Source organism: Capsicum annuum, chromosome 3 (genome assembly GCF_002878395.1).
Source record: "Capsicum annuum cultivar UCD-10X-F1 chromosome 3, UCD10Xv1.1, whole genome shotgun sequence".
Classification (NCBI taxonomy): domain Eukaryota; kingdom Viridiplantae; phylum Streptophyta; class Magnoliopsida; order Solanales; family Solanaceae; genus Capsicum; species Capsicum annuum.
The window spans coordinates 40,047,494-40,063,451 of record NC_061113.1 but is presented as its reverse complement, the minus strand read 5'-3'; the positions used below and the strand labels follow the sequence as shown (position 1 = coordinate 40,063,451).

Here is a 15,958-nt window from a genome sequence, read left to right as displayed (position 1 = left end):
AATTAAATCTATAGACATGATGTCTAAGCATCACATAATTATCATCAACGAAGGATAATAGTAAATTATTTTAAAACATTGCTGTAAAATTCATAAAAATAGGCATGTCAAAGTTAAACAAATGTGAGAGAATAAGAACGTTAATTTATTATGTAAAAGATAGTTAAGCATGATATCTAAGTGTAAAGTAACTGTTTATTGATGAAAATTAATTGTCAAACCGTTAAAAAATAATGTTGTAAAGTTGTTAAAACAAAGTATGTCAAAATAAAGTAAATAAGTTGAAGCATGATGCCCGTTAATTTTGTTAAGCGAAGCATATTTTAAAAATATTGAAAATTAATTTTAAGACACCGGCAAAACATGCTCACTTTCTAAAATAATTAACGTGTAACTACTTCTGAAAATTACAAAAACTACTGTTGGAAGTTCATTTAATTCAATATGCTGAAAAATTATTTTTATTTCTTAATATGCTGGAAATCAATTTATATACTGAAAAATAATTTCAAATGCTGAAAATCATTTTTTTAAGTGTTAAGAAGATGAATTAATGTATTGAAAAGAGACATAACAATGCAGAAAATTATTATTGTTGTTTTTAATGCTGAAAAGTAATTTCTCGTGTTGCTAAAAATTAATAAACTGCTGAAACTTTATTATTAAAATTGCTGAAATCTCAAAATTGATAAAATGATATGAAATTGACTTCAAACCTGGCCCCATAAATTCATTGTTCGTCTTATATTATAGTTTGCCTAAGTGGTTTATGTATCATATAAACACATAAAGCACATAAATCCCCACCCCCCAGCAGTCCCCATAAATTTTTTATTACATCATTAGCATTTATACAGTAATATTACAGACCACATGAATAAGAAAATAAACTAAAGAGAATAAGACACCCTCCCCGAATTTCTGAGGCAACTCTTCTGATACCAAAATCATATAGTTGTACCTGTTAGACATGAACAAAATAACAAAGCAAGCGCAAAATACCAAGACGAAGACACCACAATATGGTTCAAACACAACATGATTTCAAGCACAGATGCGATGAAACGAGGGCATAGCAAAGAGAAACACATATACTAGATAGTTGTTTGGACTGATTCTTGTAACATTTATTTCTATAAATACCATAGTCATCAAGTAAATATGAAAATTCATCGATAGAAAACTTACTTATATTTGAAAATAAGTAGTAATAGAAAAACTTTCAAGAGGCACAAAGCTAGAGCATGGATCACCGCGGGTAAACTCGTGAATGGAAAATCCAAAATTGAAGTGAGATAGTAATGTTTAAAGCTTTCTTTAGTTCAGAGAATATAGATAGTATAAAGAGTATCTTGTCTTTCCTAAAGAACTAGAGAAGGGCTACTTTTATAGGCTAGGGATTGTGAAGCCTTACCAAAAATAAAATGTCAAAATAATCTTTTAATTGAAATCAGAATCCTCTTAAACCAGTGATTGAGTCAATCATATGAACATCAATCCAAAGAATATAAAGAAAAAATAGATGTTCAAAGAATCAATCACCAATATTATTTCTTTAATCTAATAGATTGAATCAACAGATTTGCCATAAATAGGTGAGTAATAAAAAAACAACATATCTTGCCATTTATACCAAAATTTGAACGAAAATAACAAGGCAAATCACAGAAAAATTAAACAGGTAGAATATTTCCTAATCAAATTATTTTAATTAGGTGCAGAATCACATCCAAGTTTACCAAAATATTATGCAGCATGTCAAGGCAAGTCAGATATACAAAATTGTAAAGATAACTTTTCATGAAACAGTTGGCATTCAAAGTTGAAAGAATTCAAACTCAAAATCAAACTTAGGGTTAAAGCAGACAGTTGTACCAATACGGGGCTTTCACAATCTAGCAGCGTAAAAAGTGTAAATAGGCATATTGTTAAAGAGAATCAAGTCAACCTCATGTCAATCATTATGATTTTCATCCCGTCTAAGACAAAAACAACAAGGATAGAAGAGAATGATAATGTTAAAACCAATTGCACCAAGGGACACTGTTAGATCCTAAAGTGTGAATTGGGAAAGTATAAGTGTGAATTTCGAAATTAGCTTTGGATTATATGTTAAGGATTAAGTGGAACAGCTTAGGCCACGTGTTCGCGTGACAACCATTGGATGAGATGAAATAAACGGATGAGATGGATTCTACATCAAAGTGATGAAAGGTAGATAATAGGTGACAGCTGGATTAGGTCAAGTGGTAATATATCAACACAAGTGCAGCTGAGTGAAAAGAGATTTCGGACTGGTTGTTATTTTTTGTTCTCTTTCTTTTTTTCTTCTTCCTCGATTAATTCCTTCTCTCCATTAATGCACTATCACAGGTTATAAAGCTGGAAGCTTATCAATGGAGTTTGGTTCGCAGTAATCTTGTAGTAGTGGACACTATTGTAACAACTGTACTAAAATATTATCAATAAAATCCCAATTCTGTTCGATTGAGTTTTCAATTTCTCTCTTGCAACTCAATTATGATTTTTAGGGCATAATAATTGGTATCAAAGCCACTCTTGGCACCTGAGGGTACAACAAAAATGCAACAATGATGGTTACAGAAACTAGGGACAAATCCATGGAGGAAAATGTCAGAAAATTGAAGTCCTAATTACAAGGATTCATAGCAAAATTAGCCAAAAAATAAGAGGTTACAGACGCGAAACTGGATGATCTGGCTAAGAAATTTGATATGTTGCTGGAGAAGATGCTTCCAACACAACTTGGAGTGTTGGGCAGTACACCAGTAGTGCACCCATCAGTGGTAGATGCTCCTAATTACAGACAGTGGGTGATTATGTCTCCCCAAATATGACGATGGAGAGACCCCATCATCATCATTACAGTTCCAAGATTGAGTTTCCCTATTTTGATGGCACCCCTGGTGCTGATCCCTGTTTATGGTTATCTAGATGTGAGAGGTATTATGATTATAATCATATCATGAATCCAATGTAAAAATTAGATGAAGCAGTCCTACATTTGACAAGGAGGGCGGAGTTGTGGTACTTCTCGTATCAGTTGAGTAGAGGTGGAGTCACTTGGCAAGATTTCTCCGACGAATTGTGCAAAAGGTTCCAAGATGCTGAGAATAGTAAGTTCAATTTAATTGGGGAATTCAAGAAAATTTCACACACTGGTACTGTCAGCGAGTATTTGGAATGCTTTGAGGATTTGAAAGCTTGGGTTTTGATTTGAAACCCTACTATCCCTGAAGAATTTTTTTAGAGTTCTTTATGGAAGGGCTTAAGGAAGAAATCAGGCACACTGTCAAGATGCTTAACCCATATACCTTGAGTCAAGAAGTAGAGAAAGCTAGGCATTAAGAGAAGATGATAGAGTCCTTGATCAAGAAGAATAGGACTGGTTGGGGAAGGGGAACATGGACAACCAATTTTCCCTAAATTCCAAATTCCAACTTAGTTAAGACTAATAAAGGGATAAGATCTAATGGGACTACTTAGAGAAACAAACTATTTGAGCTTCGAAAGGCACAGGGCTTATGCTATAGATGTGGAGAGAAATATTTTGTTGGCCATAAATGCAAGCCCAAGCAACTTAATGCCATGACTGTTGTTATGGACTTACCTGAAGAAGAAGAAGAAGAAGAAGAAGAAGAAGAAGAAGAAGAAGAAGAAGAAGGGAATAATGATGAGACATTAGAGGAAAATCAACTGTAAGAAGGGGAAATTATGGATGAAGCCATAAGTTTGAATGCCTTGTCAAGTGTAGAGATGCCTAACACCATCAGATTATGAGGGGAAGCGAAGAAGAACTGTCTAACCATTTTGCTTGACTCAGGTAGTACATATAGTTTTTTGGACCTAGAAACTGTAAAAAAGATCGGTTGTCCTATTACTCGAGCTATTCCTATGAGAGTCACAGTAGCTGATGGAAATCACATCTTGAGCTGGCACACTTGCCATAAGTTTAAATGGAAAATTCATGGAGTGGAGTTTGAAGACTCCATAAGACTCTTGAGGTTGGGGGGGTAATGATATGGTATTAGGAGGTGATTGGATGAAGGTGCACATTCCAGTTCAGTTAGATTTTATGGACTATAAAATACAGGTTACTCATTTGGGTAAGAGGGTAGAATTAAGAGGGATCTACATTAAGGAGAGTTGAAGAGTATGTCTATTAAAAGGGTCAAACAGTTACTGAAGAAAGGACAAACTGTTTAGGACCACTTTTTTACCTTATCAATTTTAGATATTACGGAAGAAAATGCAATACCTGCTGAGATCAACCATGTGTTACAAGAATTTCCTGATGTGTTTGCTAAGCCCACAACATTGCCACCTGCTAGAAGCCATGATCACCACATTCCCCTGAAATCAAATGCAATTCCTATCAGTACCAGACCTTACAGATATAATTTCTTTTAGAAAAATGAAATTGAAAAACAGGTTAGTGAAATGCTTAATAATGGTATAATTCAGCCCAGCCATTCTCTTTTCTCATCCCCGGTGTTACTTGTGAAGAAAAAAGATGGGAGTTGGAGATTTTGCATACACTATAGAGAATTGAACAACATGACCATCAAATATAAGTTCCCTATTTCTTTGGTGGACGATTTGATGGATGAACTGAATGGGTCTTGCATTTACTCTAAAATTGACTTAAGGGCTAGTTATCATCAAATTAGGATGTGGATTGAGGACATTCCTAAAACTACATTTAGAACATATCAAGGGCACTACGAATTCAAGGCCACGCCCTTTTGCTTGACTAATGCTCTTGCCACTTTTTAGTCCCTTATGAATCGGGTGTTCATCCCCTACTTAAGGAAATTTTTGCTTGTGTTCTTTGATGATGTACTGATCTATAGTGCATCACTTCAAGATTATGTCATTCACCTCAGAAAGGTACTTGCAATCATGAGGAAAGAGAAATTGTTTGCTAAGCTATCCAAGTATTCTTTTGCCTAAGATAAGGTTGAGTATTTGGGTCACATAATCACATAGGAAGGGGTGGCTTTTGACCCAGCTAAGGTGGAAGCTATGGAAAGTTGGCCCATTCCCAAGACAATCAAAGCATTGAGGGATTTCTTAGGTCTAACAGGTTACTACAAGAGGTTTATCAAATCTTATGGAACAATCAGCAGGCCACTCACCAATTTACTGAAAAAGAATACCTTCCATTGGGATACATCAGCTGATACTGCTTTTCTACTTCTAAAGCAAGCTATGATATCTGCTCCAGTTCTAGCTTTGCCAACTTTTCCAAGGCCTTTGTGGTAGAGACTGATGCATGTTCTACAGGTATAGGAGTTATTCTTATGTAATACAATAGGCCTATACCTTTTTTTAGCAAGTCCCTAGCTCCTAAACACCTAGGACTATCTACTTATGAGAAGGAATTCTTGGCTGTTTTATCCACTGTTAACAGATGGAGAAATTACCTCCAAGGGGATCACTTCATCATAAAAACCGACCACCAGAGCTTGAAATATTTTCTAGAGCAAAGGGTGCATACTATACTACACCAAAAATGATTGACCAAGCTCCTTGGATTAGACTATAAGGTACAGTATAAAAAGGGCACTGAGAACAAAGTTGTAGATGCCCTATCTAGAAGAGGAGAGGAAGCTGCGGAATGCCATGCTATTTTTTTTGTTGAACCTACATGGATGAAGAAAGTGAGTTTGAGCTACAACGTTGATCCTATTACAACTCAATTATTGACAGAACTTATTACTCTGCCTGGATCCAAGCTCACTATTCATTGTCTCAAGGAGTTATCCGGTATGACCATAGAATTTATGTAGGAAAGGGCAATAATTTGAGGCTCAAAATTTTCCAGGCCTTACATCTCTCTCCCCTGGGAGGACATTCTGGTCAACAAGGGACGTATTGCCGGGTCAAGGGGTTATTCTATTGGCCTAATATGAAGGTTGATATTCTTTAGTGGGTCTCGGAATGCAACACCTGTCAGAAGATCAAAATAAAAAATGTCCTCTCCCCTGGTCTTTATCAACCCTTACCCATCCCTGAGCTTCCTTAGCATGACATAGCCATGGAATTTATAGATGGTCTTCCAGTTTTAGGTCATAAAAATGTTGTCCTGGTTGTAGTTGATTGACTAACCAAGTACACATATTTTCTTGCCCTTAAACATCCCTACACTGCTCAAGATGTGGTTGATTTGTTCCTGAGAGAGGTTTACAAGCTACATGGTCTTCCTCAGAGTATTGTGTCTGATCGTGACCCCATTTTTACTAGCCAATTTTCGCAAACTCTCTTTAAATCTATAGGCACTCAACTCAAACTATCAACCTCCTACCACCCCCAAACCGATGGTCAAATGGAGCGTTTAAATTATTGTCTTGAATCCTATTTAAGGGCTATGACCTCTAACAATCCTAAATAGTGGACCACCTAGCTACTACTAGTTGAGTGGTGGTACAATACTAACCACCATACTGCTCTCAATACCACTCCTTTTCAGGCCTTGTACAGGTTTCCCCCACCCCACATTCCGCTTGGCCCCCTTTCATATCCTACCCAATCCCAGGCGGGATTATACTTGGCTCACTGACAACAAATCTTGCACTCTCTGAAGGACAATCTTGTCCAGGCTTAGTCGCGTATGAGTTTTATGCCGATCGAAATAGATCAGAACGTGTGCTCCAGGAGGGTGACTTAGTTTATCTCAAACTCCAGCCTTACCGTCAGACTTCATTAGCTATCCGACAAAATTTGAAATTGAGTACTCGCTACTACGGACCCTACAAGATCTTGCAGAGAATAGGTAAAGCGTACCGTTTAGAATTGCCTGCTGGTTCCACACCCACCCTATTTTCCATATTTCACAGCTGCAATATCGCACTGGTCCTTCTGTTGTACCACACAGTCAGGCCCCGATCTATGATGATGATGGTCTAGTCATTGTGCAGCCATTGGCCATTCTTCAGCATCACCACGGTGAAGAAGAACAACACTGCTACAGTGAAGGTTTTGGTTCATTGGACTAATTTTAGCCCTGAGGAAGCAAACTGGGAGGACTAAAATAACATTCGCTATCAATTTCCAGCATTTGCAGTTCAATTTTGACCTTGAGGACAAGGTCATTTTGGTCAGAGGGGTATTGTTAGATCCTAAAGTGTGAATTGGGAACGTATAAGTGTGAATTTGGAAAGTACCTTAGGATTATATGTTAAGGATTATGTGGCACAACTTAGGCCACTTGTTCGGGTGACAGCCATTGGATGAGATGAAATAAACGAACGGGATGGATTATTTATTAAAGTGATGAACGGGTAGATGATAGGTGACAGCTAGATTAGGCCAAGCGGTTATATATCAATACAAGTGCAGCTGAGTGAAAAAAGATTTTGGACTGGTAGTTATTTTTTGTTCTCTTTCTTTTTCCTTCTTCCTCGATTAATTCCTTTTCCCCATTAACGCACTATCACAGGTTACAAAGCTGGAAGCTTATCAATGGAGTTTGGTTCGCAATAATCTTGTAGTAGTGGACACTATTGTAATAACAATACTGAAATATAATTAATAAAATCCCAATTCTGTTCGATTGAGTTTTCAATTTCTCTCTTTTGATTCAATTACGATTTTTAGGGACATAACAGACACAAACTTGAGACAATTCTATGAATCTATCATGAAATCGACACCTTTCTTTGGCCAAAATTAGTCGAGATAGCTGCAATAGTTCGTGGTGGGGACGGAGGGAGCAGTGGAGGCGACACTGCTTGGAGGCATTTCACCGATCAATAATGGCTGGCCGCGTTTGGAGAGATGATGGAGGGATGGTGGAGAGGTGAGAGACCAGCGACCTAGCTGGTTCCGCTGGCGGCAGTTGAGCAGCGGTGGGAGATAGTGGTTGTTCATCAGAAAGAGGGTAGTAGAGAGGGATCGCCGGTAGGGGCTCACTCATGGGATAGTGTTCTCCCATATGCGATTGTCGGTGGCAGCTGCAACTGGTTGTTGGCTGGCTGGCGGCATTAGTTTTTAGAAAGAAGGGCGAATAGGAAGAGAGAGTGGAGAGGCAGTGTCTAATTTTTTTTAGAAATGAGTGATTAGGGTTTGGTTTTGATTTAAAAAAAGAAAGAGTGGTGTTTTTATCTCAGCCGTTGATCATTTTGATTAATGGCTGAGATAAAACATGATTTAAAAATGGGTTAAAAATTAAAATTTAATTTATAGCCAAATTGAGGTTAATTTTTGCTGTAATTGACACCAATTGAGTACAAGAATTGACTAGAAATTAAATTTGCAAAAAAAGTTAAATGAGGCCGGTTGCTATTATAACAATAATATAATAATAATAATAACAAAAATAATAACAATAGATAATGTATTTGCAAATTGTGGGTGTGCACATTTATGTGAAAAAATAATTTAATAAATATTAATAAAATCATGTAAAATGTCATATTTGAATTAATAAAATGTAAAAAATGATAATGAAAATAATAAAATAATTTATAAATTTTTTAAATCATGAATGTGGCTTGTCAAAAATTATTTGATACCAAAATAATGAGCAAAAATATTAATATTAAAGGTGAAATAATTTTAACAAAAATAGTAGCCTAAGAGAGAATCGGGAGGTCAAAATTAGGTGTCAACAAGTTGTTGAGTCATACTATAAAGATTTGGAAAAGGGTGGTAGCGTTGAGGCTGAGGAGGATCGTGCCTATTTTCGAGAATCAATTCGGTTTCATGCCAGGTCGCTCAACTACTGAGGTCATTCACCTCATGAGAAGATTAGTGGAGTAATTTAGGGAGACAAAGAAAAACTTGCACATGGTGTTCATTGATCTTGAGAAGACGTATGACAAAGTCCCCAGAGAGATTCTGTAGAGGTGCTTGGAGGCTAGCTGAGTGTCTGTGGCGTACACTAGGTCAATTCAGGACATGTACATCAATGCGAAGACTCGTGTAAGGATGGTAGGAGGAGATTCAGAGAACTTTCCTATTTTGATAGGGTTGCACAGGGATCGACTCTTAGTATATTTTTATTTTTCTTGGTGATGGATGTTTTGGTGTAGTGTATTTAAAGAGGGGTTTCTGGATGTATGCTATTTGTTGACAATATTGTATCACTTGACGAGACTCGAGAAAGAGTTAATGATTAGTTAGAAGTTTGGAGATAGATCCTTAAGTCTAAAGTATTTAGGTTGAGAAGGACTAAGACGGAGTACTTGAAATATAAGTTTAGTGATTTGCGCATGAGACTGACGTAGAAGTAAAATTGGATTATCAGGTCCTTCAGAAGAGAGAGAGTTTCAAGTATCTTAAGTCTATGGTTTAGGAAAATGGTGAGATTGACGAGGATGCCATGCATTGTATTAGTGTAGGGTGGTTGAAACAGAGGCTCGCTTTGGGAGTTTTGTGTGATAAGAAGGTAGATCCTAAGATTAAAGGTAAGTTTTACAAAGTAGCAGTCAACCAACTATGTTGTATGGGGCAAAGTGTTTACCATTTAAGAACTCCCACATTCAAACGTTAAAGGTGATGGAGATGAGGATGTTGCGATGGGTCTATAAACTTACCAGGAGGGATAAGGTTAGAAATGAGATTATTCGGGAGAAGGTGGGAGTGGCTTCGATGGAAGGCAAGATGTAGAAAGTGAGGTTACGAAGGTTTTGACATGTGATGGGGAGGGGCATGGATGCTCCAATACGGAGATGTGGGAGGCTGGTTATGGATATTTTTGGCGCGGTAAAGATAGGCCGAAGAAATATTGGAGAGAGGTAATTATGCGTGACATGGAGTAGTTACATCTTTTAGAGGACATGACCCTTGATAGAAAGGTGTAGAAGACATGGATTAAGGTAGTGGGTTAGTACGTAGGAGTGCATCCGTAATAGTAGGAAAGAGTGTTTTGTTTGTATTTATGTATGTAGTTTCTTGTAGTCTCTTGTTCGTGGTGTTTTGGTGATGTTTATGATTTCGAATAGCTAGTTTATAGTATTACCTCGTGGGTGTCTTATTTCTTTTATTATCTGGCGGTGTGATATCTCTTTTTGTTGTTTGCTTTTATAATTTTTGTTTGTTATACTATTATTTATCTTGAGTTGGGGGTCTATAGAAAACCGCCTCTCTACTTCATTTGAGGTAATGGTATGGACTGCGTACATTTAACTCCCTCCCTCTCCCACTTTGTGAGAATACACTGAATATTTTATTGTTGTAATGTATTAATAGAATAATTTCCTACATCCAAATCTCCCCTCCCCTCCTCGCGCCCCAAACCCACCCCACCCCACCCCATCCCACCCATTAAGCTGAAATTTTTGCTCCTCCTTTAGCTCCGCAAATGCTTTGTACAACTATACTGACCCACCTCCACTAAAAACTTAAAAGATATCCAAATTAAATTATCTCATTATCAATAATATTAGTTTAAATGAAATATGCTTATACCAAATTTCGTTCCATTAAATTCACTATCCATTATAATCAAGAATTTAAACTCAAAAATAAAAAACCCGCCATTATTATTTTATTAATTAAGAAAGAAAAGGCAAAACAATTAAAACAGCTATAATAATAAGTATAACGTTGGGGTAATAAACCCCACCATTTATCCATCCAACTCAATTGTAACGGTCACATTTGCCTCCCTTTTAAAGTAATAATAAACCCCCCTTGTTTACCCCTTTTGTCCTAAATCCCCCACCATTGCCAATTTTCTTGACCGTTTCAATCCAACGCTCCTCCTCCTTTGTCATCATGAGGGTTCTTGGCTAATACCCTTTATTTCTTTCTCCACCATTCGTGGCTGGAACAGAAATAGAAAACACACTCACACACACAGTGAAATCAAGATTTGAATTGTTTTTGCTAAAATGGGTTGTTTACTTGGGTGTTTTGGTGGTGATAAGGACAAGAAACGCCGCAAAAATAGGAAAAAAGTCATTCCTCGAGACCAAGTAAGTGATTCAGAAATGGGTTTTCTTCTTTTTGCTTACTCTTTTTACTGAGGTCATTCGGAACCGGCCTCTCTACCTCCCGAGGTAGTAGTAAGCTCTGCGTAACCTTATTCTTCCCAGATGTTACTTTTGGGGTTTTATTATTGGTGGTGTATTACTTGAGCCGAGGGTCTGTCGGAATCAAGACTCTCTACACACTTGTGTATTACATTGTGTATGTTGTTCTTTGAAGGAATGCTGCCATGTTACAAGGAGGTCATGCGTTCAAGCTTTGGAAACAACCTCTAGCAGAAATGCAAGGTAAGGTTGCGTACGATACACCCTTGTGGTGGGCTCTTCCTTGGACACCGCGCATAGCGGTAGCTTTAGTGCACCGGGCTGCCCTTTTTTGTTCTTGTTGCTTACTCAGAAGTTGTTACACTGTTCCCAGTTCTGTTTTTGTAATTCTTGGGAAGGGAATTGGTGAACTAGTCTTGTATTTGAGCAAGATTCCAGCTTTTATCATGCTTGGGAGTTGGTCTAACTGGGATTAAGGTAATTTAGTTGATGAGGATGATGAGAATTTCTTGATTGGTGTACCAATTTTTGGGGACAAATTAGTAGAGCTATGGTTTGTATTTATTTTCTTTTGACACGTTTTTAGCTTACCGAGGACATGAACTTAGTTAGGAGGTTGTGGAGGACACGGATTAGAGTAAAAAGTTTGTAGGTAGTAGTGTGTTTTCTTGCTATCCGTTCACACTAGTATCTTAGTATTTTAAGATGTATTTATAATTCTAAAAAAAGAAGGAAAAAGGTCATCTCTCTCAAGACCAAGTAAGTCTTTCAGAATAACCCTTTTTCTTCTGTCTTTCTGTTTATGTAATTCTTGAGAAGGGAATTTTTGAACTTGTCTTATTTTTGAGCAAGATTTCAGCATTAATCATGGTTGGTAGATAGTTTAACTGGAGTTAGGGTTAATTTAGTTGTTGGTGATGGGAATTTTCTTGATTAGTGTACCATTTTTTGGGGAGAAATTAATAGAGCTATGGGCATGACTTCAGGTAGGAGGTTGTGGAGGACACAAATTAGGTAGAAGGTTAGTAGGTAGCAGTGTGTCGTCTCGCTTATCCGTCCATATTAGTAGTCGTAGTACTGCTCATGTAATTTGTTGCCTTCAATTCTGTTGCGTTTTGATGTTTCTTGCACTACTTTGATTATCGTATTATTTTGTTGTAGTTATTGCTCAGTATGTTGTTGGTGGGAATATGCTGGGTATGTTGTCGTTGTTTATTGCTCAGTATGACTTATCACTTCCGTTACTTTTTTTAGACTGTTCTTTCTTGAGTAAGATTCCAGCTTTTTGGTTTAATTGGGGTTAGGGTTAATTTTTGATGATGATGTGAATTTCTTGATTAGTGTACCATTTGTTCCTGAAGATTTTTTTTTTTGGACTTTTCTTTCTTGAGCAAAGATTCCAACTATTTGGTTTAATTTGGGTTAGGGTTAATTTTTGATGATGATGCGAAATTTTTGATTAGTGTACCATTTTTTTTTTTTTTTGGGGGGATAAATAAGTAGAGATATGGTTTGTATTTATTTTCTTTTGATATGGTTTCAGCTTACCGAGGACATGAACTTAGATAGGAGGTTGTGGAGGACATAGATTAGGGTGGAAGGATAGTAGCGTTGTCTCGCTATCCGTCTCATTTAGTTTCTTGTCTTTGATTTTTGTTGCTTTATGTTGTTTCTTGTACTTCGATTATCATATTGTTTTATTTTAGTTACTGATTAGTATGCTTTGTTATGGTTTCACTTTCTTTACTTCTTTTGGACTGTTTTTTCTTGAGCAAGATTCCAGCTTTAATCATGATTGGAAGTTGATTTAACTGGGATTAGGTTTAATTTAGCTGATGATGATGGGGATTTTTTGATTAGTGTACCAGTTTTTCCTGGAATGTTTTATGTTTTGGACAAATTAGTAGAGCTATTGTTTTTTTTTTTTTTGACACGGCTTTAGCTTACCGAGGAAATGAACTTAGGAGTTTGTGGAGGACATGGATCAGGGTAGAAGGTTTTCTAGGTAGTAGTGCTTTCTATCCGTCTATACTAGCAGTCGTATGTATTGTTCATGTAGTCGATTGCTATTGTTTCCTGTACTTCGATTATCGTATTATTTTGTTGTAGTTAATGCTTTGTTATGCTTTCACTTCCGTTACTTCTTTTGGCCAATTTTTCTTGAGCAGAGGGTATCAGACACAGCCTCTCTACTTCTAAGGTAGAGGTAAGGTCTGTTGTTGTTGCTGATGGAGACAAATAAACAATGTAAACTTGTGCTGCAGAAACATGTTTGTCAGGATCCTCCGAGAAGCATCATCTCTACGGAACAAAGCATCACGGAGGACCCCTCAGGGAACTTGCTTAGTCAAGCACAGTGAGTTACTGAATTTTTTTTTTCTCTTTTTTCCACTTTATCTTACAAATTTAAATGATATGGGTTGTTGTAACATGCAGAGATAGGCTTGAGGAGCAACTGAGCTTGAGTGCTAGAAAAAAAGTTACCTTTGATTCTAAGGTTACTACATATGAACCTGTACTTTCAATGTATGAAAGTACAGATTCTTTGCCTGAAACCAAGAAATCTGGTGAAGACGAAAGAGAAGAGGGATATCTTGCTAAATCAAGCCAGTCCAAATCTTCCTCTGAAGAGGGTTCTGTCATATCTAGCGTTGGATCGTATCCTACAAACCACAGGTATCAGAACTGCAGAGACAGTGATGATGAAGCTGAGGAGTTTGGTGATAGTGACTTGGACGAAGAATGTGATCCGAATGATGATGAAGATTATGGGGATTCAGATTGTGAAGGTGGAGAAGTGTTGTCTGAGCCAGTGGCAGCTGCTTCATTTGGATCTAAGGGTGGCCAGTCCTTTCATCAAGTGAAAGAACAGGAAGTGGATAGTCCTACTTTGATGTTCGATATGCCTGATAAGGAAATGAGGAAGGGTGAAACAAACGGATATGTGAGGGATAGGAGTGCTTACATCCATCCTGTGTTGAACCCTGTAGAGAACCTCAGTCAGTGGAAAAGTGTGAAATCACACGCAGCAGAACCCTTGAAGCTGCTGCCACAGAAGGAAAATGTTGCTGCAGAAGTAGAAGGGCCTCGTGCTTTGTTCAGTTTAGAACCGACATTTAAGCAATCATCGTCGAGTTTCAAGCCAAAGCCTAAGGATCAAGATATTAGAGTTGATGCTAGTCTATCAAATTGGTTGGTTACACCTGATAACACTCGTAAGAAGGCTGGTTTCAGTGTGCTTGAGACTGTTACATCAGAAAAGAGCATGTCACAAAGTTCTAACTCTGTGATGAGCTTTGAAGACAGACCTATTTTAGGTGCCTTGACAATTGAGGAGCTGAAACAGCATTCAGCAACTTCCTCTCCGAGGAAATCACCCTGTCGGAGCCCTGATGAGATGCCTATTATAGGAACTGTTGGTACCTACTGGAATCCCTTAGGGTCTGCAAAAGGCTCTGGATCAGCTTCTTCTTTTAAAGGCATACCAAACTCGACCAGCAAGTACAGGGAGGTAGAGTTGATATGAAATTTCTTCTCATTAATGTTGCAACTCGCTTATAACAAAATTGCTAGTTACTAAGAGGTTCTCATGATACTGCAGGATAAGAGAGTTAATTGGCACTCTACTCCATTTGAGGCAAGATTGGACAAAGCCTTACAAGGTGCTGCGGAAGCCTCTCTAGCTTGATTGATTTTTGTATATCAAACTGGCACAGCTGTTTATCAAGCGAGTGAGACTCTTCTTGTTACTATTATGTGTGCTTACATTTCTATAGTTCACGGATTTTTCGTGCGTATTATGGGAAAACTGTTTGTTGTGTAAGTTTTTGTAACTATGGTAAGTGGTGATGCAGTGAACTTATTAATTGCTTGACTTTCTTGGTTTCCCCTACAAATTTCCATGTGTTGCTTCCTTGGTATAGTGATGAATGAAGTAAGAAAGATTAGAACCTGAAGGTATGGGTGAATATCAGTGACTGTACTATGTGGCATAACATGGATACTGGCCAAGCTTACTGCAGATGCAACTGCATTACTGACATATACTTTGGTTTAGAAAGGTTTCTAAAACCGCAGGAAGGGGTGTATTCACCAATTATGTGGCCGATGCCATTAATTTGGGTATAAATAACATAAATACCAACCCTTCTGGAAGTAATTACACTCTCTCCCACTTTTTTAGTTACTTTACTCTCTCTCCCTATTAATATACATAACATAACCGACATATACATAGCATTCTGTGTATATGTTGAGATTTTTGTAACATGTTTAGGGAGTTGGGATTTTTTGTAATATTGGAAACATAAGTTGTGTATCTGTGTAATTTTTAGTTAATTTTGTTACACTGGCAGATATTACTGACTTATACTATAGTTTAGGAAGGTTTCTAAAACCGCAGGAAGGGGTGGATTCGCCAATTATGTGGCAAGATGCCATTAGTTTTGTTACACTGGCAGATATGTACTGGTAAAAATTGGTCTTTCATAATGGGAGGACAATGTATAAATTGGACTTGCAGGTATGTAGTAGTGGTAGAAATATACTTAACAGTATTTGTTGCAGATACTGATCTTTAACGTTCGCATGTATACTACTTGTTTGATCATTTATTATTTGAAAATTTCAAGCTAAATACTGGTTCCAACTCTTAGATCTTCATCATTCACCAATTTTTTCCACGTGAAGTTCATGTCTACCTTCACTTAATTGTTGTCCAAACACCTAATACATCTGCAATGCAAAAATATTTTATGAAAGGATTGTCTCTGCGTGTTTTATGTTGGACCTGATTTTAAGTGTTCTTAGTAGATAGCCTGAAACCGAAGAACAGAAAAGTGGTCATAACACAAATGTACATGTGATATTAATGTTGATGACAGCCGTGAATTACAAATTTATGGGCTTGGATAAGTTAGCTGAAAAGCATGAAGCCTCAACAATCATTGATTTTGGGC

General features: G+C 37.2%; 1 protein-coding gene across 1 annotated transcript; it reads left to right on the top strand.

The window, feature by feature from the left end:
• The first annotated feature begins 10,486 nt into the window (after positions 1 to 10,486).
• LOC107863910 (protein JASON) lies at positions 10,487 to 14,896 on the top strand. Its single transcript, XM_016710109.2, has 4 exons — positions 10,487 to 10,943; positions 13,265 to 13,356; positions 13,437 to 14,511; positions 14,602 to 14,896. Exons 1-4 carry the CDS (start codon positions 10,860 to 10,862, stop codon positions 14,686 to 14,688), a joined length of 1,338 nt encoding a protein of 445 aa, XP_016565595.2. The 5' UTR covers positions 10,487 to 10,859; the 3' UTR covers positions 14,689 to 14,896.
• Positions 14,897 to 15,958: the final 1,062 nt, after the last annotated feature.

What these genes read in the sequence shown, in the direction of transcription:
- LOC107863910 (XM_016710109.2), top strand. Translation starts at nt 10,860, where the DNA reads ATGGGTTGTTTACTTGGGTGTTTTGGTGGTGATAAGGACAAGAAACGC. An exon ending in AAGTCATTCCTCGAGACCAA is followed by an intron (nt 10,944 to 13,264) that starts GTAAGTGATTCA and finishes CTTGTGCTGCAG; the next exon opens with AAACATGTTTGTCAGGATCC. An exon ending in CGACCAGCAAGTACAGGGAG is followed by an intron (nt 14,512 to 14,601) that starts GTAGAGTTGATA and finishes ATGATACTGCAG; the next exon opens with GATAAGAGAGTTAATTGGCA.